Raw genomic sequence first — 25,893 nt, forward strand, 5'->3', positions numbered from 1 at the left:
GCTCTACCCATTCCTCCCCAGACCAATACTGTACCCACTCATCTATTTACAGAGGGATATAAAACATCTCCCACGGATCCATACAAAGCACATCAGCACATGAATATGTGCTATAAAAAAAATCCCACCTTAGATCAGCACATCCTGTGCTTTAAAAAAATAAAGTCATAGGTTTTTGCGGCTGAAGGCTAAGCGGCACTAAAGATGGTTTACAGCATTCAGACGGCAAGGAGACATTTGGGATAGCTGGGGTAGCTCTTTCAGGAAGCCAGGATTCGGGGGTCGGCTAACATGCCTTTCTCTTTCAGGAAGCCAGGATTCGGGGGTCGGCTAACATGCCTTTCTCTTTCAGACGTGGATGAGTGTTTGGCAGAGACCTCTAGCTGTGAGCACTTCTGTGTGAACACCCTGGGGACCTTCGAGTGTCTCTGTCGAGTAGGGTTTCGTCTGGACTACAACCAGCGCTCGTGTGTTCGTGAGTACTGGTTCGGAGGGAGGAGGGGGTCTGGGGGTCAGTTTGGGGCGGTTCAGTAGTCGCACAGTGCAGGTTGAGGGACAGAGGGGTCGATGTGGGGCCACAGGGCTGGAGAGGGTTGTCTCATGGTTCTCATCAGGGTTGGAGATGTAGATCTACCTTCTCTAGATCTATTAGGACATGAGTGTATGTAAGCATGCAGATCTTCCATCTCTAGTTCTATAAGCACAGGAGTGTATGTAAGCATGCAGATCTGCCATCTCTAGTTCTATAAGCACAGGAGTGTATGTAAGCATGCAGATCTGCCATCTCTAGTTCTATAAGCACAGGAGTGTATGTAAGCATGCAGATCTGCCATCTCTAGTTCTATAAGCACAGGAGTGTATGTAAGCATGCAGATCTGCCATCTCTAGATCTATTAGGACATGAGTGTATGTAAGCATGCAGACCTGCCATCTCTAGATCTATTAGGACATGAGTGTATGTAAGCATGCAGATCTACCCTCTCTGGATCCAGATCTAGAAGAGCATAGAGGAGTCTATGAGAGCACCATATGAGATCAAAATATTTGATGCATTTAAAATCTGTTATGTCTGAAAGACTCTAAACCCAGCCGTGTATGTCCAGCTCTTTACGACAGTGATCCGAATGAAGAGGAGGAAGGTGAGGAGGGAGAGGAGGAGGAGCTGGAGGTGGTGAGACTGCCGGGCCTGCTGTTCCGCAGACCGCCCCAGCTCCTGCACTACACCTTCAATGACGAGGACGAGGACGAGGACGAGGACGAGCCCCGGGAGCACCTGCGGGGGGAGCTGTCCCTGCTCAGCCGGATCGGTCAGGCTTCTGCTGTTACACTGCTCTTACACTGCTCTTACACTGCTCTCACACTGCTCTTACACTGCTCTTAACCGCTCTCACACTGCTCTTAACCGCTCTCATGCTCTCAGCCTGTCAGTCAGGCTTCTGTTATTACACTGCTCTTCGCCTGTCAGTCAGGCTTCTGTTATTATACTGCTCTTAGCCTGTCAACACCTGTATTAGCAACTCAAACACGCTCAGAAAAAAACGTTTGTGTTTGTGTGTGTGTGTGTGTTTCCTTCAGTGTGTCTGGATGACACTTTCGGTGATGACTGCAGCCTGACTTGTGGGGACTGTGAAAATGGGGCGTTGTGTAATCCAAACAGAAATGGCTGTGACTGCTTACCTGGATGGACCGGCATCACCTGCAATCAGAGTGAGTGTGCTTACATTCAGGACCACTGCATCAGCACTGCACTACCATCATATATCCCTGCTGCATAAACACTGCACAGATCATTACATCAGCTCTATGTGTCCACTGTGCCTTCAGCAAGTCTCCACTGCAACATCACTGCACACTCTATACCTGTGTGTGGCACTGCACCACCACTGCGAACTCTATACCTGTGTGTGGCACCGGTTATGTGCTCTGAAATCTGAAACATCATACAATTATTACATAATCACACAATGAATGAGCCAGGCTATAGTTTTTCCATCAAATGGGCTGGTTTTCTGTTGTAAGCAGTGTTTTTTGTGGCAATTAACAACAGTATACAAGTACGGTAACTGACCTGACTGCTGAATTTGTAAAGTGTTGTACAGTGCAGTATGTCTGGTAAACATCCTATGGGCTCTGTAAGCACTGTGGATGCACTACATCTTTCTTACCACCATTCTTCTGTCTGTCTGCTTTTCAACTTTCTCTCTTTTTGTTACAATGTCCGTTTCTCCATCTCCCATTGTCTGTCTGTCCTCCATCACCTTATTCACTTTCATATCTGTTTCCCTCTCCCTTCTCCACCTCTCCCTCTCTTGTCCAATCTCCACATCCCTCCACCTCTCCTCCCTGCACTCCCCTCCCCTCCCTCTTCCCCTCTCTCTCTCTCTCTCTCTCCCTCTCTCTCTCTCTCTCTCTCCCTCTCCCTCCCTCCCTCCCTCCCTCCAGCCTGTCCACAGGGCACGTTCGGCCCCTCCTGTAACAGTATCTGTCGATGTCGGAACGGCGGCTCCTGCGACCCCGTGACCGGAAGGTGCCGCTGCCCCCCGGGGGTCCAGGGGACGTTCTGCGAGGACGGTAGGGGCCCCTTCCCGCCCGCTGAGAAGACGCGCTTCCAAAGCGGAAATCAAACGGCGAGCCGCCGCGGTCCCCCTCATTACCGCCATTTCGGCTCTGTTTCCGCAGCGGCCCCTCTCATTACTGCAACAGCTGTGCCTGCTCCAGACAAGCGCCGGTTACATTTAACCTGCACCATGTGCCGTCTGCTTAGTCCCATTCTCCCCCCATTACAATTCACTGGACTGCCATCACACACATCCGGACTGCTCCGAATAGGAGCAGGAGCTCGTTCCCTGAGTCAATGCTGTAGCACAAAGGGTATTAAACATCTGTCTGACCCATCCCTGCTGTGGCTGCATTGTTCACAGGCTGCCCTCAGGGGTATTTTGGGAAGAACTGCCTGCGTCGGTGCAAGTGCCCCAACAACGGCCGCTGTCACAGGCTGTACGGGGCGTGCCTGTGCGCCCCGGGACTGTATGGGCGGTTCTGCCACCTGTGTGAGTCACACACTGCACCTGCATCTGCGCCTGCACCGCCAACATCACTCTCCTCTCTCACTCCTGACTACCACTCCACTGCTGGACGTACACACATCTCAGCCAAGTAGCTCAATTTCATAAGCTTCACACAGTTTGAGGGTGTATTGCAATTACATGTCCACCAGAGGGCGCACTTTACATACACACTGCAGCCAGAGTGCAGAACAAATGTGCACTCAGTGAGCACTTTATTAGGTAGACCTGTACACCAGCTTGTGACTTTGTCCATTAAATGATTATTGGTGCCAGACAAGGGGGTTTGAGTATCTCAGAAACGGCTGATCTCCTGGGATTTTCACACACAAAAGTCGAATAAATACCTTATAAAGTGCTCACTGAGTGTACATATATGGGTGCCCAAAGCTATTTGTCTTGTCATCAAAGGCATTATATAAACACTGTTCTTTATCACAGCCTGAAGATACATTACAGACTCATAAAAACTCATCAATGTAACTCATCATTAATGTAACTGACGATACTTATATTGAGAGAATAAATGGCACTAAGATGAGTAAGATGAATGTATTACGTAATGTAAATGTAAATGGTAAATGGTAATGTATTATGTGAGTCCAGCATGGTACTGATGAGTGTGTGTGTGTGTGTGTGTGTGTGTGTGTGTGTGCGTTTCTCAGCTTGCCCGCGGTGGAGCTACGGCATAGGCTGCTCAGAGGAGTGCCAGTGCACGGTGGAGAATTCCCTGGGCTGTGACGCCAAGAACGGGACCTGCACCTGCAAGCCTGGTTTCCAGGGCGACGCCTGTCAGAGAGGTAGGCGTGGGTCGGAGATGGCGACTGTGAGCGTTTGGCCCCGTCGTCACGGCCCCCGCGGTGACAGTAACCCCTCTCTCTCTCTCTCACTCTCTCTCTCTTTCTCACTCTCACTCTCTCACTCTCTCTCCCTCTCTCACTCTCTCTCCCTCTCTCTCTCTCTCTCTCTCTCTCTCAGGCTGTGCTTCGGGGTTCTTCGGGGCCGGATGCGCACAGCGCTGTGACTGTGATGTCGGGGTGTCGTGTGACCCCCACAGCGGCCTCTGCACACAGAGCTGCCCCCCAGGCTTCCACGGGGAGCGATGTGACACAGGTGAGCTCCTTTACTTCCTCTACAGCTGGGGGTTTCAAAAGGGGCGTCTGTGGACCCCTGGGAGTCCTCTGAAAGTGCTGTAAGGGGGTCCCTGGCCAGTGTTGATATGCAATGACTGCAGATTTAGGAACATATTTTAAAAAACGTAAGGCTTTTTTAAATATAACCATTTATAACTGATGATGGGGGTCCTTCGATGCCTTTGAGGTTGGGTGGGGGTCCTTGGATCAGAAAAGGTTGAAACCCCCTGCTCTACTGGATCCCCAACACACTTCTCTGCTAAGATTAAACTGAAGTGACAAGCTGGCACTTGTGCAGGCGTGTTTGTGTTTACAGGATGTGATTTTGTTCATACATTCCGTCTGTTCAACCTTCTTTTTTTCCTTCTGCTTTTGGAAAGTTGTCTTTTCTCCAACTTCGGGGAGTCCTTGCTCAAAGGGGCTTGAAATATTTAATAACTTTCCTGAGTTCCTGTTTTTACCATAACACCATTTCCCCAAAGACCCTCCGAGATAGCACTCAGAGAGATTCCAGTGTTAATGCATTGTCCAGACCTTTTGGGTCTGCTTTAAAGCAGACCAGGGGTCCAGGTCCTCTGGGTTCTGTTCTATTTTCAAATGAATAGAGATCAGGTCAGGGATCCACACCCTGGGAAAACAGACTTCTGAGGCTCCAGGGGAGAAATAAACCATAAAACATGCATCTCAGAATACATTTGAAACCTCACACCATGGTGAATGGAGGCCTCGTCTCGCTGTGTTAGGGTTAGTAAGCTCTGTTCCTCTCTTTCGCTATGTTTGGGTTAGCCTGCGGAGCTGGACACTTTGGAGAGAACTGCCAGCAGGAGTGTGAGTGCGGGGGTGCGTCCTGTGACCCCCAGACTGGCCGGTGCATCTGCCCTGCTGGGAAGACTGGGTCTACATGCCAGCACGGTGAGGCCTGTCTCGAGCGTCCATGACTACATGAGACCACTGCGCTACTGCCTCTCTTCTGATATCCCCCGTCTTCCAACCTCCATCTTGTATGGGCTCTACCACATCTCCCCTTCTCTTTCTCTCTATCCTTTCTCCCGTTCTCTGCTTTATTTTTATGAAATACTACAGTCATATCACCACAGTATTTATGGTTAGAAGAGAAAGAAAATCAGTAAGTAGAGTTTGCACTAGTTCTCTCTCCCTTTCCTTCATATCATCCGTCACTTTTATCTCTCCCTCTCATTCCTTCTCTCTCTCCCTTTCCTTCTTATCATCCCTCACTTTTATCTCTCCCTCTCTCCCTTCCAGCAGCAGCTTTGGCAGTTATAGTAATAAAGGTTTCCATTCGGTCACAGCAGTTGGTGTGTCTGAGTGGGCCAGATGACCCTGTGATAATGTGGAAGTCCTTACCGCAGTATGGCCAGAAATAAGATATAACTGTCAAAATGGGATTTGGCCTGATGACTCCAACAGGACCACGGAATAGAACCAGACTGCCGAAAACCATTCGGGGGCAAAAGAGTCAAACAAAAAAAAGCTAGAACACGTTTGCTTTCAGGTCCTGTTGTGGGTTAATTTAAAACAGCCGTTATCTCAGTGGATTTAAGACTATGGAAGCTCTCAGGTTTCTCATCTACCTCCCACCGCCCCCCAGACTGCCCTGAAGGATTCTGGGGCATCAACTGCCAGCTGCCCTGTGCCCCCTGCGGGAATGGGGGGTCCTGCAACACACAGACAGGCCATTGCGTCTGCACACCAGGGTTCACCGGAAAGTACTGCCACAACAGTGAGTCAGCCAATCAGCACGTGCCAGCCTCTAGAACAGGGAGCCAAATCACCAACACCTATAACCCTCTATCACATTGTGGGGTTTTTTTTATGCAGGCAATTCTTCAAACTTATGTCCTTCAGATTTATATAAACTATGGCTTGCTGTTTTATATACAGTATTTAATATATTTTCTATACATAAAACTATACATAGAAAGTCTCATTTGTAAGTCGGTCTCGCTCTAATTCAAACCCCTCGAACCCTTGCCCCTCTCGCCTGCAGCCTGTCCCTCTGGGCGTCACGGGCAGGACTGCGCACACCTGTGCACCTGCCACGCAGACGCCCGCTGTGACCCAGCCACTGGGGAGTGCTCCTGTCCTCCAGGGCGCACCGGCCGCCACTGCAACACCTGTGAGCCCCGCCTCTTTTTCACACCTCAGCCGCCTTCATGCATCACCACTTTGTACTGTAAACCCAGCTCATGCTACACCTGCCTATTACATTACCTACTTCAGCCAATACTGTGTGAACCGGTTTGACACAGCGAGAATAGAGCTGCTTTATTCAGTACATGGATGAATATAGTGTTATACCATTTGGACACAAGAAACATAAAGAAGTACCAGCGGTGCTGAAGACACCCTGGCACATTGTGCTCCATATTAAGATGCATAATTGTTGTCTTATGTGCTTTACTGCTGGTGAGCATACACTTCATAAATAGACCGACATTTTTCTGAGCCACAATACTCCACACAAAATTTCACATGAACTTGTTTCACCCAGACCCATTCCCTATCTGTGTGCCCCTGTGTCTTGTGCTGCAGTATGTGAGGTGGGGTACTGGGGCGTGGCATGCACCAGGCTGTGCCAGTGTGCCAACCGTGCCCTGACCTGTGACCCTGTGAGTGGGCACTGTGCGTGCGAGGCGGGGTACAGCGGGGACCACTGTGAGCACAGTAAGAGCCGCCATCTTGTTCCCGTCATGTCTTCCACCTCCCCACTGCAGCTCTGCCAAAATCAATGGATCAAACTTTACTATGGATATAGCCATTTAAAAGTGCAGTGTGTTTTGTGACAGTGTGATTGTACAATGGGAATTTAAACTGGGGAAACCCAAAACCCTTTTAAGCAGTTATGTTGAACTGTGCTAAGCTTGTGAAGCATTTTAAGGCTCTGGTCATAAACAGATATACCTGTAGACCTAATTAAATAATTATCAAGTCAAATCAGGGTCCACAACAGAGTGATGCCTGCAGTTAGTTCAGAACACATTCTCACAGTATGTAGAGAAACACTGCCATCTAGTGGCAGAGCTGAGTATATGTCATTACAATAGGAACAAGTATATGTTCCAAACAATTTTAATACTTAATACTACAATTTTCACACAAAATATATTTTCTTCCACCCAGTGCCATAGGCTACAGTTCTGCTTCCCCCTCCTCAATTAACCTCAGTCAAATCCACCCCCCCCCCCTCCAAAAATCCCCCTGAAAGATCCATTTCACTCGCTTATAGAATGTCATATCGCATAGTGCTGCTCTAATTTCCATTTCAGCCTGTCTTTAAATGGGATATGTGTGTGTGTGTGTGTATCTATGTTTGTGCGTGTGCATGCATGCTTATGTGTTGCTTCATAATTGATTTCTACATTTTCCATGATCCTCTCTCAGAGTGTGCATGCTTTTAAGTTGCTTCATAATGGATTCCTACATTTCCCATGATGCTCTCTCAGAGTGTCCTGAGGGCAGGTATGGGCTGGGCTGTGAGCTGGCCTGTCAGTGTCAGAATGGGGCCAGCTGTGATCATGTGAGCGGAGCCTGCACCTGCCTGGCTGGCTGGGCCGGGACCCACTGCGAGAGAGGTGAGTTACACACCTGTACTCAACGAGAGAGGTGAGTTACACACCTGTACTCAACGAGAGAGGTGAGTTACACACCTGTACTCAATGAGAGGTGAGTTACACACCTGTACTCAACGAGAGAGGTGAGTTACACACCTGTACTCAACGAGAGAGGTGAGTTACACACCTGTACTCAACGAGAGGTGAGTTACACACCTGTACTCAACGAGAGAGGTGAGTTACACACCTGTACTCAACGAGAGAGGTGAGTTACACACCTGTACTCAACGAGAGAGGTGAGTTACACACCTGTACTCAATGAGAGGTGAGTTACACACCTGTACTCAACGAGAGAGGTGAGTTACACACCTGTACTCAACGAGAGAGGTGAGTTACACACCTGTACTCAACGAGAGGTGAGTTACACACCTGTACTCAACGAGAGGTGAGTTACACACCTGTACTCAACGAGAGAGGTGAGTTACACACCTGTACTCAACGAGAGGTGAGCTACACACCTGTACTCAACGAGAGAGGTGAGTTACACACCTGTACTCAACGAGAGAGGTGAGTTACACACCTGTACTCAATGAGAGGTGAGTTACACACCTGTACTCAACGAGAGAGGTGAGTTACACACCTGTACTCAACGAGAGAGGTGAGTTACACTCCTGTACTCAACGAGAGAAGTGAGTTACACACCTGTACTCAATGAGAGGTGAGTTACATACCTGTACTCAATGAGAGGTGAGTTACATACCTGTACTCAACGAGAGAGGTGAGTTACACACCTGTACTCAACGAGAGAGGTGAGTTACACACCTGTACTCAACGAGAGAGGTGAGTTACACACCTGTACTCAACGAGAGAGGTGAGTTACACACCTGTACTCAACGAGAGAGGTGAGTTACACACCTGTACTCAACGAGAGGTGAGTTACACACCTGTACTCAACGAGAGGTGAGTTACACACCTGTACTCAACGAGAGAGGTGAGTTACACACCTGTACTCAACGAGAGGTGAGCTACACACCTGTACTCAACGAGAGAGGTGAGTTACACACCTGTACTCAACGAGAGAGGTGAGTTACACACCTGTACTCAATGAGAGGTGAGTTACACACCTGTACTCAACGAGAGAGGTGAGTTACACACCTGTACTCAACGAGAGAGGTGAGTTACACTCCTGTACTCAACGAGAGAAGTGAGTTACACACCTGTACTCAATGAGAGGTGAGTTACATACCTGTACTCAATGAGAGGTGAGTTACATACCTGTACTCAACGAGAGAGGTGAGTTACATACCTGTACTCAACGAGAGAGGTGAGTTACACACCTGTACTCAACGAGAGAGGTGAGTTACACACCTGTACTCAACGAGAGAGGTGAGTTACACACCTGTACTCAACGAGAGAGGTGAGTTACACACCTGTACTCAACGAGAGAGGTGAGTTACACACCTGTACTCAACGAGAGAGGTGAGTTACACACCTGTACTCAATGAGAGGTGAGTTACATACCTGTACTCAATGAGAGAGGTGAGTTACACACCTGTACTCAACGAGAGAGGTGAGTTACACACCTGTACTCAACGAGAGAGGTGAGTTACACACCTGTACTCAATGAGAGGTGAGTTACATACCTGTACTCAATGAGAGAGGTGAGTTACACACCTGTACTCAATGAGAGAGGTGAGTTACACACCTGTACTCAACGAGAGAGGTGAGTTACACACCTGTACTCAACGAGAGGTGAGTGACACACACACCTGTACTCCAGTTACCTCACACACACACACACACACACACACACATACACACAACCCCTGTACATATTGCACACAAACCTGTAACTCTCACACATACCTGTACACCTCTCGCACCAGTCCTTATCACAGACACACCTATACACCTCCCTACACACCCGTACACTTCATAACAGGGCAAAGGTCTTTCACTTAAAAAAGAGTTTAGATTGGTTGGCAGTGAGTTTTTAAAGAGTACTGATGGTAATAAATATTCTAATGCCAAGAGTGTGTCCAGCACGTGACATAAATAATCAGACAAACCACTTTTTCCCATGGCTCCAGTCATCATCTGTACATCATTAATACCTTGGTCATTGTGCTTCTTGCTCATGCTATTCCACTTGGCCAAAAATGCAAAATACCTATCACTAATTTATTCAGATTTTACATTCGTAGGAAATCACTGAGTCCCCAGAAATGTAGCTTGATAAGTGACCAGAGTGTAAAAGCGATAACAGGGCAGTTTCCCCACAGGGCAGTGTGTCTGGTGTTCTGCACTGTAACTTTAGCCCTGTTTTATGGTGCTGGTCGGGGGGGCGGGGCTGCCTCCTTATGACTGGGTTAAACACTAGCCCCCAGTAATCGGGCGGTGTGATGTAATGTGCGTTTCACTGTCAACGCCGGCCCGTTCTGAAAGGCCTCTCCACACGGCACAGACAGGAAGTCTAGTAAGTGGCAAAGTAATCCGCTGGGTTAGGCCGACTGCGGGAAGTTTAAAATAACAGTTTTTAAAGATCTGGAAATAATCTGCCTCCAGAGCAGCTTGTTTTATCTGGAGTCTGCTGCACTGATACCTCAGCATGTGGAGACTTAATGTAACAACCGTCAAATCATTACACAAAAACCTCACAAGGAGAACAGAGAGGTCTGCCCTCGCTGATGACAAAGCGTTGTGAAGATAAAGAGACTGACCGTTTTATGAGTTTATCCAACTTCATTTTGCTATTCTGTTCCTTTCATGCTCTCAGGAACAGAATTATTCTCTGCATGATGCATAATGAACAAGAGCCTTGTATAGAGTGCCCTCCTCTGGCCAAGCAGATTACTGCAGTCTCAACAATTACGTACTGTAGTTCCAAAAACATATTCATACACTAACCTCCCTCATCTTTGCTGCAGTAACCAACATGGAAAATCATTCTATTTTCAATTTAGGATCTACATATTTAAAAACAGTTTATTTTGTAATCCATCTCTCAAAGAGAACAAGTACAGTCAGTCCTGCCTGTTTTGTAGACACATAAAATACAGTATATCCAAATACTTTTCCTTTAAAAATATAAACCCCAACCCATCTTAAATGCAGTTTCCAAGTAAAATCCTTGATCCCTTTGATGGTTGCGGTTCTCACAGTGGAGGTGCTGAGAGAAGTTGTCTGTTGTCAGTGTTATGTGAGTCAGTGAGTTTTATGATTAGATCAGCACAATCATTGCACCAGACACAGCACCCCCAGACTGAGATTAGCATTTTACTGTCCAGATGTTCAAATCTTCTCCACCCAGCCAAGCACACACACACACACACACACACACACACACATGCACACAGAAGCACACATACAGGCACACCAAGTTAGACAGATGATAGCACCTTTGTCAGTGCACTAATGCAGCACTTCACTGACAGTCTTGATATATGGTCATCTATCTGAAATCACTTCAGTGAACATTTGGGGAGTAAAGCCAAGCGGGTGAGTGAGGCAGTCATGGCCACAGAACGGGTGAGGCTGATGCTGAAGCGCTCAGTCCCAGCTGTAGACATTCTTGTGTGTACCCACGATCGGACCCGCCACTGTCACTCAGTCAGACACGGGCCTGTGAGGCGAGCGCCAACCACCAACCAGCCCGGGCAGAGACAGGAAGCTGTCAGAGTGCGGGCCTTAAATACACAACGACACATCACTCTGGGGTCGGTTTCCCTCTCCCCCTCTCACTGCGAGGAAACCGTCTGTACGAGTCGCCCAAACGTGTCCGATATCTCTGCTCACATGTGGAAATGAGCTGCATCACACGCCAAGACCTCCGCACCTCCACCCAATCACTCGCCCAATCGCTCAGCGAAAGCCGGAGCGAGACGCGCGTTTAGAAAACGCCGTTTTTTGTTTTTTCCCACCGCTCCGTATCGCCTTTCGCATTCTGCGGAGAAACATTTTAACAGTCAGATCGTATCGCTCGCCGCCCAATGAAAACCAGACTTGAGCGACCGCAGCGGCGCTCGGTTTAAACGGTAACCTGGCTTTGTTTACGGGGCGGGGCTGGCGGGTCCTGACGACAGGACTGCGGACTCAGCAGGTGTTCTAATTACGCCGCTCTCTCTCGCCCCGGCGGGAGGGACCCTCCGCCGCCCGGCCTCTGATGTGGCACGGACACTCGGCAGATGGTGGATATGAGATCACTTAACGAGTGCTGACGCTTCCCAAACGAGCAGCAGAGCCAGGCCCACTTTAATATCGGCGGTTTTTTATGTTGTTGGTCGGTGGTAGAGCGGCTTCAGAGACTTGGCCGCTTTTCCTGGGCTTAGCATCCAGTCCTAACCAGAGGATGTTCTGTGTTGGCTCTCAGCGTGCCCGGCCGGCTTTTACGGCCTCGACTGCGGCCAGATGTGCGAGTGCAGGAACGGTGCCCGCTGCCACCACATCACAGGGGCCTGCCACTGCACCGCGGGCTGGGCCGGAGCCCAGTGCACTCTGGGTAAGGCATCCCACATCATTAAAACGGGGTGTGAGAGAGGCACTCTCGGCCCATCACGGCATCCTTCCCCTTAAAATATGCTGCAAATGTGTTCGTGAACAATTATCTGCGTAATGATATCCTGCATGTCTTGTTTTGGGATGTGTGCATGTGGGTTTGGTTTGAGAGGGGAGGGAAGGGGGTGCACATCGTTAATTAGGGTACATTCCGGATAAATACATCCACGTGTGTATCGGGCCAGATTTAAAAACAGTAACTTGGAAAAGGGCTTTTAGTACCACCAGTCTCTCTGTGGGCTGCAATGAATCCGGTCATGTGGCTGTGTAGATCAGCGTCTCGTTTTAAACGGGCGAGAGGCACTTTCCCACAGCCTTGTGTAGTCCGTGCTGCCTGTTAACCTTGTGCGCTGCTCGCAGCCTGGGCTAGGGGGCGCTATGGGGAGAGCTGCAGCCGAACCTGCCACTGTGACAACGGAGCCACCTGTGAGCCTGTCAGCGGCCGCTGCAGCTGTGTGGGGGGTGGGGGGGTGGGGGTGTGAGCAGCACAGAGACCAGTCCCAATTAGTGAGGGGTGTCTCAGACAGCCACGAAAGACCTCTAAAAACACAGCACATAGATGTCTCAATAAGCTATGTTAAGCTGTCTAAAAATGCGACCATCTTTAAACTCTCAGATAGCAGGATGGGTAATTTCCTATAGGCTCAGTGTCAGTGCAGTTAGTGTCAGTTTAAGAGCATGCGATACGAGTATGGGAGTCAATGCATGCATATATACGTGGCAGGATACAGTGCCCTTAGTCTCCCACTCCCTTTGCTATAGCGTGTGAGGAGGGGCGATACGGGGAAGGATGCTCACAGACCTGTGGATGTCTGAACGGAGGGTCATGTGACCGACAGACTGGAGAGTGCACCTGTCTCCCGGGGTGGACTGGGGATCAATGTCAGACAGGTGAGAATGTCATGTCCCGTGTCTCTGTTTCCTATTTCTGAGTTTCCCGTTTATATGTATTTTCTGTGTCCTTTCAGTTTTCCCTGTACCCCCTGCACCTGATTTGCCTTACGTCATGTTTCATTCCACTCACCTGATCCTCATTGTCTCCTCATTAGTCTTGTTTAAGCCCTGCGGTTTCTCTGTTCTGTGCTATATGGTCTTGCTCTTTCGCGTTTGATGTCCCAGTTCCTGTTCCCATGTTTTCCTGTCCCGCTTCCAAGCCTGCTCCTAGCTCTTTCGTCCTGCTTCAGTCCCATCACCCAGCCCATGGTCCTACACCCTTCTCATCCTTCCAAGCCCCATCTGCTCTCCATTCCTCTGGCCCTCGCCTGTCACAACGAACTGTTGTGTTACTCCCATTTGCTGGCTATTGAACCTGGACTGTCTTACCTCAAAAATAAAGCTCACTTTTCTACCAGTTCCGAGTCTGCATTCTGGACTCGGCAACCACTTCATCACTGCTGAGATGAAGACATTTTTTGACCGGACATCTGTGGGGCGTTTCCCTGACACCCACCACATCCTGTGTGCTCGGAAGGGCGCTCTGTTCCCTGTCCAAGCCCTCATTGACTTCCGACCTGACACTAATTTTGTCTGTCCAAACTTGGTCCAGTGCATGGGGGTTCCGACATCCCAGCTGAGCACACACGTGCACCAGCTCGCTCACCTTTGAACCCCTGGCCAAGATCCACAGAGTAACCGGCCTCATAGAAGTCCTCTGGAAACCACTGGGAGGAGGTGGTGTTTCATGTCATGAAGCAGTCTCATGTACCGTTGGTTCTGGGGAGGTATAGCACTCTGAAGTCCGCGGTCAGGCCTGGAAAACCCCAGCCTCTATGTGACGAGGAACCCATCAACCTACCCAGAGTGCCTGCTGAGTACTATTATCTGCATCAGGCATTCAGTTGTTTTCCTGAGCCAGTTCTCTGCCTCCTCACCAGTTGTATGACTGCGCGATCGACCTGCGCCTAGAGGAAGATTGTGCTCCCTACCTGCGCCCAAAACTGCCACCATGAATCAGTACAGTTCCTGGCCTCGGGCATCATCTGCCCATTGTTGTCTCCGGATTCTTCTTTGTGGGGAAAAAAGACGGAACCCTCCGCCCATGTATTGACTACCGGGGACTTAACAACATTATGGTCAAGAACTGTTACCCTCTGCCCCTCATGTCCGTCAGGTCCTACATTGCCTCCTGGAGAGCAAACTATTTGTCAAAGCAGAGAAGTGTGAATTTCACCAGGAAAGCCCTTGCGGTGGACCCAGGTCCCAGAAATGCCCCACCTAATAGCCTATACGTCCCTGAGATGGTCTGTTCCTAGCTGCTGTCCTAGGCACATGATTCACCTCTGGCCTGCACGCACTATAGCTTTACTCACCTGTCAGTTCTGGTGGCCCACCATTAAAGAGGATACCACAGAGTATGTGGCGGTACGTGTCATCTGTGCTAGATCCAAAGCCTCCAACTAGCACCCCAGAGGTCTTCTCCATCTATACCCCGACGTCCTTGGTCCCACATTGCATTTGACTTTGTTACTGGACTGCCTGCCTCTAATAGGAACACGGTCAATCTCACTGTTGGGTCTGCGCTGTCTGGCTGAAGGAACCCTGCTTCCTGGTCCTGTGCGCTCACGTGGGTACGCCCACAACCCCCTCCCTGTCTCCTCCACTGGGCTCTCGCCCTTCCACTGCTGTCTAGGGTACCAGCCCCTATTATTCCCTGAGGAGGAGAGGGGGTGAAGGTTCCTGTCACTCAGGTCCTGGTTAACCGAGCGTGTTAAACCTGGAAATCTTCCTGAGCCACCCTTCTTAGTCACCTGTCCGGGATGAAGAGGCAGGCCAACCGCCTCTTGCTACACGGGTAGCCAGAAGGTCTGGCTCCTTTCCTGGGACATCCCTCTCCCGGTCACTTGCATATATAACTAGCCCCTGGCTTCACTGGTCCCCTCACCATTTCCCGTGCTGTTCATTTAAATCTCTGTACGTGTAGTGGGTGCTTGTGTGCGAGTGTGTGTGCTGTGTTCACAGTCATGGCTGGACAGTAATGGAAACTGTGCGCCTCTCTCTTCCAGCCTGTGTGCCAGGGTTTTACGGGAGCGGCTGCACTCGGCGGTGCGAGTGCCCGGTCGGGGCGTCCTGCCATCATGCGACGGGGGTGTGCGGGTGCCCTGCGGGCTACTTTGGGAGGGGCTGCACACAGGGTGAGCGCCTCTCTCCAATTCTACACAAGGCTTTTTCCATGCTTTAACATCTGATAAACGTTACACTCAAACTGGCGAGTAAAACAGGGAGGTATTGTAGTATAATGCTGAGGAATGCAGACGCGCTTAATGAGAGCGCTGTAATGGGCCGTTAGTCTGGTGCTGTCTTATCTGCTGGCCACGCTGCTGCACTAAGTGCTGCGGTTATGTGAAAACACACACTTGAGTGTTTCAGCATTTATCGCCTGTGTGTGTATGTTTGCATGTGTGTGTCTCTGTGTGTGTGTAACTGTGTGTGCGTGTGTGTGTGTATGTGTGTGCATGTGTGTGTACGTTTGAGTGTGTACAGGTGTGTGTAGTGTGTGCGTGCATGTGTTTGTGCATGTGTGTGTGCATGTTTGCGTGTGTGTATGTGTGCACGTGTGAGTGCGAGTTTAACAGCTCTTTTTGGCTTCTTCTGCAGCTTGTCCCACTGGTACATTTGGTCACAACTGTACAGAACTGTGTACATGCTCTGGGGAGCATGCGCAGTGCCACCCAGCCACAGGGGAGTGCACCTGTCAACCTGGTTACCATGGAGAGCACTGCAAACTCAGTAAGTGCGGCCGTATAGAGACCAGTCTGTTGCTGTGATATGTTGGTAGTGATTTCTTGTGAATCGTGGTTTCAGCATACATTACTCTATGAAGCAGTATGAAGGTGTTCATGTCTGTATGAAGCAGTTTAACAGTATGCTATACCTCCCTACCCCCAGGGTGTCAGGTGGGGACCTACGGGTTACACTGTAGGGAGAAATGCAGATGTGCCAACGGGGGGCGCTGTGACCCCTCCACAGGCACATGCGAATGTCGGCCTGGCTTCACTGGGGCCGAATGTAGCCAAGGTGAGTGTCAGTACGTTCTTTGAAAGAGGGAGTCCAGCAACATTCACCATTGCACACAATTTATTTAACATAGCACCTTATTTTTAGCATAGCACCTTACTTTTACCATAGCACCTTATTTTTTATCTTTATGTGTGTGAGATATGTGTGTATATGTGTGTATGTATAAGCTACTGGATGCCTAAAATTTCCCTCGGGATGAATAAAGTATCTATCTATCTATCATATATTGTTTCTATTAGGATTAGTACTGATTAGTACACTCTGGGTGTCTGTGCGTTCCTCAGAATGTCCAGCCGGATACTACGGAAGAGACTGTGCCCTGCTGTGCGTCTGTGGTGATGGGGGACACTGCCACCCAGTGACAGGGAGGTGTGTCTGTGCCCCAGGCAGGACGGGACAGTCCTGTCAACAAGGTGCTGAGCCACACGACCACAACACCAAAACAACAACCTCAACCCAGGCTAAAACTAAACGCTGCTTTCTCATTTTGGAAATGGCAGCCACAGGAACTAGCCAGGAAATTCTCCCTTGTCCTCTTTGAAGGAATATGGTTTCAGCCGTGTTTTCCAGGAAACCAGAAACCCTAAATTGCATCTTTGATCTGGTCTTTTATCAGTGGTTGCGCTGGTTTTTGGGCTCCGAAAAATGCTTTCTCCTCGTGCTTCACATGCGTCTGCAGACGTGACCCTGCTTATGTTCCTATGTTTAATGTTTACACAAACCTATAAGTAGCTCATTTTCCATGTCCTGTGTCAGTGGAGTTGGCAAAGAAACAAATAAATAAACAGGAGAATCAAAGTATTTGGGTATCTAAATTACCCAAAGAAACATGATTATCCTTTTATTGCCTTGCCAAATTAGGCCACTTTACTATCACCATAATTAACTGCTGCAAAAATAAACGTGTATGTGAGTGTGTGCATGAGTGGGTCTGTGTTAATGTGTGTGTGATAGTGTTTGCTTGTGTGTTTGTGTGTGTCTTTGTGCTTCTGTGTGTGTGTGTGTGTGTGTGTGTGTGTGTGTGTGTGAGATAGGGAGTGTGTGTGTGCTTGCATGTGTGCTTGTGTGTTAGTGCTTCTGTGTGTGTGCGCTTGTGTGTTTGTGTGTGTGTGTATGCGAGACAGAGTGTGTGTGTGCTTGTGTGTGCGCTTGTGTGTGTGTGTGTGTGTGTGTGTGCATGTACGGCTGACCAGAAAGCTATCATATCAGGAGTGTAAATGCGTGTTTCCAGCACTAAAAGAGCTGACTGTGCTTTGTGCCTGTCACAGCATGCCCCAGGGGGCGCTATGGAGAAGAGTGCCGCCATATCTGCGCCTGTCAGAACGGGGCTGTTTGTGACCCCCGGGACGGGACCTGCAGTTGTGGGCTGGGCTGGACCGGGACTCGCTGTGAAACGGGTGAGGACTGGCTTTGCTGAGTGAGAGGTTCACCAAACAGACTATGGAACAGCGGTGCCAATCTGGTGCCAATCTGGTGCCACAGAGTGCTATGCAGAGAGAGTTTGCAGGTTTCCATTTCAACCAATCACTACACTAGCTGATGTCACTAATTATTTCCATCATCTCTGGTCTGAAGTTGTGTTAATTAGTGAAAACAGCAGGGGTACCACCATGGTACGTGATTTGGCACCACTACCATGGAGAAAGATGAGCGTTTCAGAGGTTGTCTCAGTGTGTTACAGACGAACCCTGAGTGTGTTCACCATGTCCCCGTAGGTGAAAGGTACGTTAGTCCTTCTGTGTAACTGAGGATGTCTGAGAGTGCCTTTGTGTCTTCCAGCGTGTGTCTCTGGGAAATACGGAGCCAACTGCGAGCAGAGCTGCACGTGCCACAACAACGGGTCCTGTGACCGATTCACGGGCTGCTGTCAGTGCAGTGCCGGGCACTACGGACACTCCTGCCAGCACAGTGCGTGCCCTCCCACCCCTGTTCAAGAGTTTCATAATAATACTCAATTTTAGTGTTTAGTTTTTATCACATTTTCTTTGTCCTTTTTTTTCCAAAGGATGTCCATCTGGATTTTTCGGGCAGAACTGCATCCGCCGTTGTGATTGCAGGAATGGCCAAGTGTGCCACCATGTGACTGGAGAGTGCCTGTGTCCCCCTGGCTTCAATGGGTCTCAGTGCCAGAAACGTGAGTGTGACCCACAGGCCTGATCACTGCCAAACCCATTTTTCTGCAGAACAGAGATTATAACTTATAATGGTGCCATTTTGTTTTTCCTGAACAGAGATGGGTTGGACCCTTACTCGTTGGTATCTTATAAATATGACACAAATATTATACATACGTAACTGTTTAATGTATAATTATATTAAATATCTTATAACTCATTTAAAATTAGTTGGATGCTCTTTGTTGTGTCATTTTGCTATATAATAGATTGAACACTTGATAATATGTTTTTAAACATGTTAAAGCGATAGTTTATTTTCTGGGTTTTTTGATATTTCCATTTTAGTGTATGTTTTCAATTGGAAGAGACAGTTTTCGTGTGCAAAATAGGATATTTTAGATATTTGCAGACGTTTCTCATTACCTGCCAGCTGTACAATGACTGGTATGGGTTTGTGGTCTAAATCAAGAAAACACACTTCCAGTAACTCCACAGCAGTTAGTACTGCAGTATTACGCCTTCAGAGGTTGGATGTGTGTATATTGCCCGATTATTTTCAGAAAATAAAATGTTCTCTTAATTTTTGATGGAAGTGTTTCCTATGGCGCTTGCAACCAGAGAACTCACAGAGCTGTCACACGGCTTCCTCTGTCAACATTACTGCAGGGGTCCATGGCAGCAAAGAGTGTGTGTCGCTTCTAAACTGAGCAATACCACACATAAAAACCAGCGCAACATAAAAACTGATATTTCTGTTTGGAATTTGTTGTATAAAAAGAGCTATAAAATGAGTCTGTTTATATGTACAACCTTTGGAAACATAACATCATTGCCTCGGCTGGTTTTTGGAGTGATTTGAAGCAGATTTTCCTGCCTCAAACTGTGATGCCCCAGTGTCTTTTTACCAGGCGTGGTAAAGTCGGGAGTTAGTCATCATAAACCTCTGTGAGCATCAAACATACCCTTCACTGCACATCAAGACTGTCTGAGTCAAACAACAACGCTGAACAAATGAGTACACTGAAACTGAAATAATATCAAAACCCCCTGAAATGAACTATCACTTTAAAACCAACATTGGTCAAAACAATGCAATGCTGTGGGACTTCAAAACTGTAAACACTTCTCATTGTAAATCTTTTCTATCTGCAGAGAGAACCCTATATTCAAAACGTCTGGTTTTTATTTTAGAGGACAGAGCGATGATTTTAACAGAACGGGATTTGAACAGACTGGAAATGCCCATTACGGCGCCCAGTTTTACTGAACAGATACTGGATTTGAATCAGACCACTCATGTGTTAAGACCAGTAGAGGATTGAGTTTCTCAATTTCATCGTGCAGAGAGCAGACAGGGTCATCTGATGAGAGACAGATGTTCCCTTGGTTATGCAGAAAGGCCCTGCGCACATTCCTGCCGCCTGTATGACTGTGGGGCTGGTCCCTGTCCAGCGGAGTGAGTCAGCTCCCAACTGTGCACTCCTGCCTCAGCAGGGGGCGCTGTGGAGCAGGGAGCAGATTCTGAGCAGTGTGCGCTACATTGAGACTGACCAGTGTGTGTGTGTGTGTGTGTCTGTGTGTCTGTGTGTGTCTGTGTGGGTCTGTGTCTGTGTGTGTGTGTATGTGTGTGTGGGTCTGGGTCTGTGTGTGTGTGTGTGTGTGTGTGTGTGTGGGTCTGTGTGGGTCTGTGTGTGTGTGTGTGTGTGTGTGTGCATGTGGGTCTGTATGTGCATGTCCTTGTATGTGTGTGTGTACAGGGTGTGAGGCAGGCAGGTTTGGGGAGAGCTGCCAGCAGCAGTGTGACTGCGATGGTGCAGGTCCCTGCCATCCTGTCACAGGACAGTGCCTGTGCCCCCCGGGGAGGACGGGAGACAGATGTGAGAGAGGTACAGGCACCCCTCCTGCCCTGTGCAGGCTCACACTCACTCTCACGTGCCCTTCATCACCAGCACTGCAGGGAGATTACTGAGCACAGCACATCATCCTGAAATGACACTCCCCTTCGAAACAGTATCACCACTAGGGCCATAACTAGGCCAACATTTTTAATCAAGGTCGTCAGAAGCACGGAAAAGAATGAAAATGAAAGACACTGTACTTTCAGTTGTGATGCATTATTTCAGTGGTTCATTTTATAGTGTTCAAAGCAAATTGAATAATAATAATAATAATAATAATAATAATAATAATAATAATAATAATAATAATACATTTTATTTGTGAAGTGAGTTAGACTAATTTGATGGAATGCATCTTGAATTGTAGAAAATGCATGCTGCCCTCGGAAAAAGCATAATTCAAAATAATTATGTTATTTTATTTTTATTAAGTTATTCTAAGAGATGTCGCTGATTCACAAAAACTATAACGACTCGAAGATGCCCGTGAGTGTAAAAGCCAGTTGGGAAAGAGTTCCATGGGCATGCGCGCATTCATTTACAATGTAGGTAATGGTAGGCTCACTAGCCACCTACCGAACAGCAAGCACATTGACTGGCAGTAACGAGTTGATTTCAAGCACGCTACATCCCTGCTAAACAAAACAAACTCACTGAACAGATTAAAGTTGAACATTTGGTGGCCTCCAGGGGAAACACGATTTTGTGACCTGGCGTAGGCAAAACTTTTTCAAGTGTTAGCTAGCTAAGTGAATTTGGCTACGTTTGCCATATGTAAGAAATAATCCTGTAGCAGAAGCAATTTAGCGAATTGCCAGACACGCTGGTTCGTTTGCCACATACAGTATTAGCACAATCCATTTCTCACTGTTGGTTACAATTTACCATTTAGTAATTTAACAGATGATTTTCACCAAAGCCACTTATAAAAGCAAGCACCGCTTGAGCGAATATCGGCAATATTGTGCCATCGCAAAAATGAATTTGGCAAGATAAAGGGCCAGAAGGATTAGGTGGTGAAAAACGTGTGTTTTAAGCGTAGCCTACATTATATATATATATATATAGGATACACAATATTAAGTAGATAAACATTACTCACATGCCATTGAGTGATTTGTTACGTGTAGAGAGTCGGTAAACAGCCTGTTCAACAGTGAGTAGCGAAAACGTGACGCATGCGCCTCTAAACTGAATCCACGCGCATTCCACGGAATGTTGTAAACGTAAGGCAGATAAATCGGACTTTTCCCCTTACGAATTCTCCCCTTACTCAAGGGATAAACATGCTGTTTTTAGCTTTATTACATAACAAATGTACACACATTCATACCATATTCAGCCGTAAGAAAGAATGTGATTCAAACCATTAAAGGCAAAAACCTGAGATATCTCAATAATCAGTAGAAGATAGTGTGTCTGTCTTTCATTCCATCTCAGTCTATGCCCTTCCTCTGCCTCCCTCAGATTGTGCAGATAACCGCTTTGGTCCTGGCTGCTCCCTGTGGTGCCAGTGCAGTCCTCGGGCGCGCTGCGATGCTCGTAATGGCCGCTGCATGTGCCCTATCACCTGGATGGGGCCCACCTGCACAGAAGGTAACATCTCGCTCCGTCAGCAGGACACCGATACGTCTCCCTAGCGCCCGTCACACGCGAGGCACAAAGCTGAAACAGATTTGGAGAGGGCCTCTGTCAGTAGCTGTCAGGATTCAGGTCGGCCACTCGAGCCGTGTTCCTGTCTCTGCGTCTCCCGCCTCGCCGTTCTGACAGTTATTTTAATTTTGACGCCGTGGGGCACCGGGCTGGGAGCGGTCTCAGCTTCCCTCTGCCCGGTTTCAGGAGAGATGGGCGTGCCTGCGTAGCGCTGGCAGCGGGACCCGCAACATTTGTTCTTCATTTGAAGGGAGTTTGTGTTTTTCTCCACTCTTAGGGGGAGCCCCAGAACCTACCCAGGAGTACACGCAGCTGCAGGGGGGGTCAGGCTGAGGGTTCACAGCCCTAGTCCTGCTGCAGCCATTGTGGACCTCAACTTCTCTGGATCACCAGGCAGCTACATCCCCTCCTACAAAAATACCAAAAGAGGAAGAGCAGTTCTGTGACAGGGGGGCAGGGGCAGAGCTGTTTCTTTACATTAATGCACAGTGTGTCATCTGTGGAATACAGGGCTTCACCGTTGAAGGAGACTATTCTGCCACTAAAACAACTGCGCAACAGCATGTGACAACAAAGTGCTACTCAGACCTAAAAGGCTATAAAACTGACCCACTCACAGTGACCACAACTCAATGCCACATACCCCCCTACCTCCATAGCAAAGCACACACCTGAACACCAATGAAGACCACTAATTCCTGAAGACCAAGCCCCCAAAACCTGGCATATAAACTCCATATTAGTAGGCTGAACTGAGATATTACTCATGTAAATACTTTGGGATATTGTTCCTAGTATCACCCATTAATAACCGCAATAGTCTTCAGTGTGTTGAAAGATACTTCTCCTGTGGCCGAGTACAGTAGCAGCATAAAGGAACGATTCTCCCTTACCCTATGTTGTACATTTCTTTAAGGAGTTTTTGTCACAACTGCAAGTGGCACAAACAATGCTGTGAATACCTATGTAACTTGAAATAATATCATATTCTATCTATGAAGGGGCCAAACCATATTGAAGGGCTAATATCTGTGCCTTGTACTTGTATATCTTTCCCGTTAAGTGTTTTGTGTAAATATTCTGTTGTTTACAGATTGTTATCAATTAGTAGAAGACAGCTATGTATAACAATTGCAATAAGACCCATCACTTGGTTTTTGTATTTGGTGTGTCAGTATGTCAATATCTATAAATGACATACTGATTCTTATATAAACCTCAACATTTGTACATACTGTATGGAAAATTTTACAATACTGTTTCACTGAGGATATTTTTTACCAGTGTTTTTCTCAGGACTTTAACCATCACAGCACATGTAGTGATCGCCCACGAGGGAAAATGGTGCTATTTCACAATTCATAATTGTAATAAAAAAGAAAAAAGTAATAAAACGTAAGTTTCTTAAAAAAACACCCTGTCCGTCCCTATTTCTTGCGACTGAAAGCGAAAGTGAAATCGGCGCTAAACGTTGATTTTGCGTGATGTGGCATCGGGGGGGGGGGGGGGGGGGAGCTACCTGACTGGAGACCTCCATCAGCAGCAGAGCAGAAAGCCCAGCCCTGGCCACAGAGGAGGGGGGCGGGCGCGGAGGTCGAGAATGACCTGTCACAGGGACGTGATGAAAGAGAGGAGCGAGGGAATCCGGGCCCGCGGTGGAACGAGAACCGAAGGGGGGGGGAGGGTCAGGCGGAACGGGCCAGTTACCTGGGGGACACCTGTCAGGTGAGTGATGGGCACCCTCTCGCTGGCGTTTCTGGTGTGTAGTAAAGCGTCTCAGCGTCCGGGCCCGGGGTGAGTGATGGGGGAGTGGGCCGGGGGGGGACACCAGCCCCTGGGCTGATGGATGGGCCGCAGGACACCCTCGGCCCGCATCGTGACGACGAACAGATGTTCTCCAATAATGTTTATCACTGAGGCCTTCGTCCTCGCACAACACACACCTGTTTCCAGTCAAACAGCCAGAGAGCCCATCCATCCACAGCCCTGGGTGGCCACATCGTTCTCCGCTCCACACTCTCCACTCTGTTGCTCTCTTCTGCCCAAGACTGCGCAGAACTACCTGTTCAACACACTCTTCTCACTCGCTTACTGTCTACTGAGCACTCTTACGCTTTAATTAGTGTTCTACTGTCCACTCAACGCGCAAAATGGCTGCCGTAGCATCACCCAGGTAGGTGCTGCACATTGGTGGTGGTTGAGGTGAGTTTCCCCCCTCTTCACTGTAAAGCTATTTGAGTGTAAGAAAAGTGCTATTAATGTAATGCAAAATCTACTCACTCCTCAACACTTTCTACTTTCTACCCCTCAGCACTTGTTGCTTGACGCTTTTTACTGCCCAAAGCCTGACCACAGCTTCAGTAGGTCAGAGTGCTGTGTAGGCCAGAGAGCCAACATGAGGCCCAGGGTGGTGTGCTGGCGCAGGGTATACAAGGTTATTGAGACGCAGCAGGAAACTGCCGATGAAATAAGCCATTAACAGGACAGATGAGATCAGGGTGTTTTTGGTGTAATTAGCCGTGTATTCGCAGTGAAGCGTTTCTATCACTTAGGTCTCCTACCTCGGGAAGCTTATTATTTTCCCTCTGTTGACTCTGATCCCACAAGAGCAACTTTTGAACTTGCACTTACAAAGACCATGTTTCAGATAAAGTGCGGGAGGAATGATTTTAACAGCCTTGCACAATTAGGCTGGTTGCTGCCTCAAAAAATAAACCCAAATACCAATCCTGCATAAAGATGAATATCTAGGAACTCTCCCACACTTTGCTGCTGTAAACACTACAAGGGTGTAAATGCATGCACTGTTTTTTTATATAAGCACATTTTTACACGGCTATAATGGACAAACTGGTCACTAAAATGATTAAATTCTCAATGTGTAGACGGCTATAGGCTATGGTTACCATTATTTTAAATATATATCAAGGATAAAGTATATCAAAAGTAGCCCACATATTTTATTAAGGTTAAAACGACGGTCCTTTCCAATACAAACAAAGCTTCGACCAAGCGCGTTTTGCATTTAAAAGTCTGAATCAGTCATTATCCCACCACTAGATGGCAACCAACACAACACTGAACAACTTTTCTCAGTTCGCTTCGTTTTAAGAAATCGCAATTATTTAAGTAAATTGTGAAGTGTATTAAGATAAATAAAATAAAAGATTTTAGTTCAAATTGCACAAGGAAAAGGATAATAACTCGATAGAAAATAAAGATAGGCCTAGTGTAGTTAGATACACGAATTATTTGACAAGCTGCCAAACTAGCGAACTTCATGAGCTAACAGGATTAATTAACAGGAATCGGCTACAGATAGCCTATGGGCTATTGTGCACTGTTTATCTAACTGTCCAAGTTGCAATCAATTGTGTCAACGTGCGTTAGAAATGAAATTTCTTTCAAATGTGCTTATTCGGGGAAGGGAAATGCGCTGGCTCGGTCGTTTACTGAGGTCAGGGGTCGTATTCATAAAGCGTCTCGGAGGACTAGTGTAGTGATCTTGGATGAGGTTTTCTCTGGCCACATGTAAATTTTTTCCTCTATGCGCTAAAAGGCGAAACTGACTCGAGATCTGCATTCAATCTCTGAGACCCTCTGAGAAAGGTACGCGTTTCTCTGACCAAAAAACATTGAGCCCTTGACGAAGAGAAAAATAATGTTCGGCAGTATTGTGTGTATTAAACCGCTGTTAGACTGGCAGTAAAGCATCAACTGATGTGCTAGTATACTTTTGAATTCGGAATGTTCAACCGTTTATTTTAGGTATTTGTGAGTGGGCCTACACGGTAAAATGCCCAGTGTTAATTCAACGCCAACAGAATATGCCCAATATATAGAGTTTATTTAACACTTTTTACAGTGTAGTCATGGAACTGTAA

At 47.8% G+C, this 25,893-nt stretch overlaps 1 protein-coding gene across 1 annotated transcript in view; it reads left to right on the forward strand.

Annotated features, from left to right (window-relative positions):
- Positions 1-23,319, forward strand: part of megf6 (multiple EGF like domains 6) — a 58,635-nt gene extending 35,316 nt beyond the window's left edge. Inside the window, exons 13-36 of the mRNA XM_061216531.1 lie at positions 353-475; positions 1,104-1,307; positions 1,576-1,707; positions 2,443-2,571; positions 2,922-3,050; positions 3,731-3,865; positions 4,044-4,178; positions 4,985-5,110; positions 5,808-5,939; positions 6,207-6,335; positions 6,752-6,883; positions 7,663-7,791; positions 12,140-12,268; positions 13,087-13,215; positions 15,327-15,455; positions 15,919-16,050; positions 16,210-16,338; positions 16,626-16,754; positions 17,610-17,738; positions 18,121-18,249; positions 18,347-18,475; positions 20,216-20,344; positions 21,824-21,952; positions 22,287-23,319. Of these exons, the coding sequence (XP_061072515.1) occupies positions 353-475; positions 1,104-1,307; positions 1,576-1,707; positions 2,443-2,571; positions 2,922-3,050; positions 3,731-3,865; positions 4,044-4,178; positions 4,985-5,110; positions 5,808-5,939; positions 6,207-6,335; positions 6,752-6,883; positions 7,663-7,791; positions 12,140-12,268; positions 13,087-13,215; positions 15,327-15,455; positions 15,919-16,050; positions 16,210-16,338; positions 16,626-16,754; positions 17,610-17,738; positions 18,121-18,249; positions 18,347-18,475; positions 20,216-20,344; positions 21,824-21,952; positions 22,287-22,342 (3,113 nt within the window). The 3' untranslated portion in view covers positions 22,343-23,319. The remainder of the gene's footprint in view (positions 1-352; positions 476-1,103; positions 1,308-1,575; positions 1,708-2,442; positions 2,572-2,921; positions 3,051-3,730; positions 3,866-4,043; positions 4,179-4,984; positions 5,111-5,807; positions 5,940-6,206; positions 6,336-6,751; positions 6,884-7,662; positions 7,792-12,139; positions 12,269-13,086; positions 13,216-15,326; positions 15,456-15,918; positions 16,051-16,209; positions 16,339-16,625; positions 16,755-17,609; positions 17,739-18,120; positions 18,250-18,346; positions 18,476-20,215; positions 20,345-21,823; positions 21,953-22,286) is intronic.
- Positions 23,320-25,893: the final 2,574 nt, after the last annotated feature.

This window comes from Conger conger, chromosome 13 (genome assembly GCF_963514075.1).
Source record: "Conger conger chromosome 13, fConCon1.1, whole genome shotgun sequence".
Lineage (NCBI taxonomy): Eukaryota > Metazoa > Chordata > Actinopteri > Anguilliformes > Congridae > Conger > Conger conger.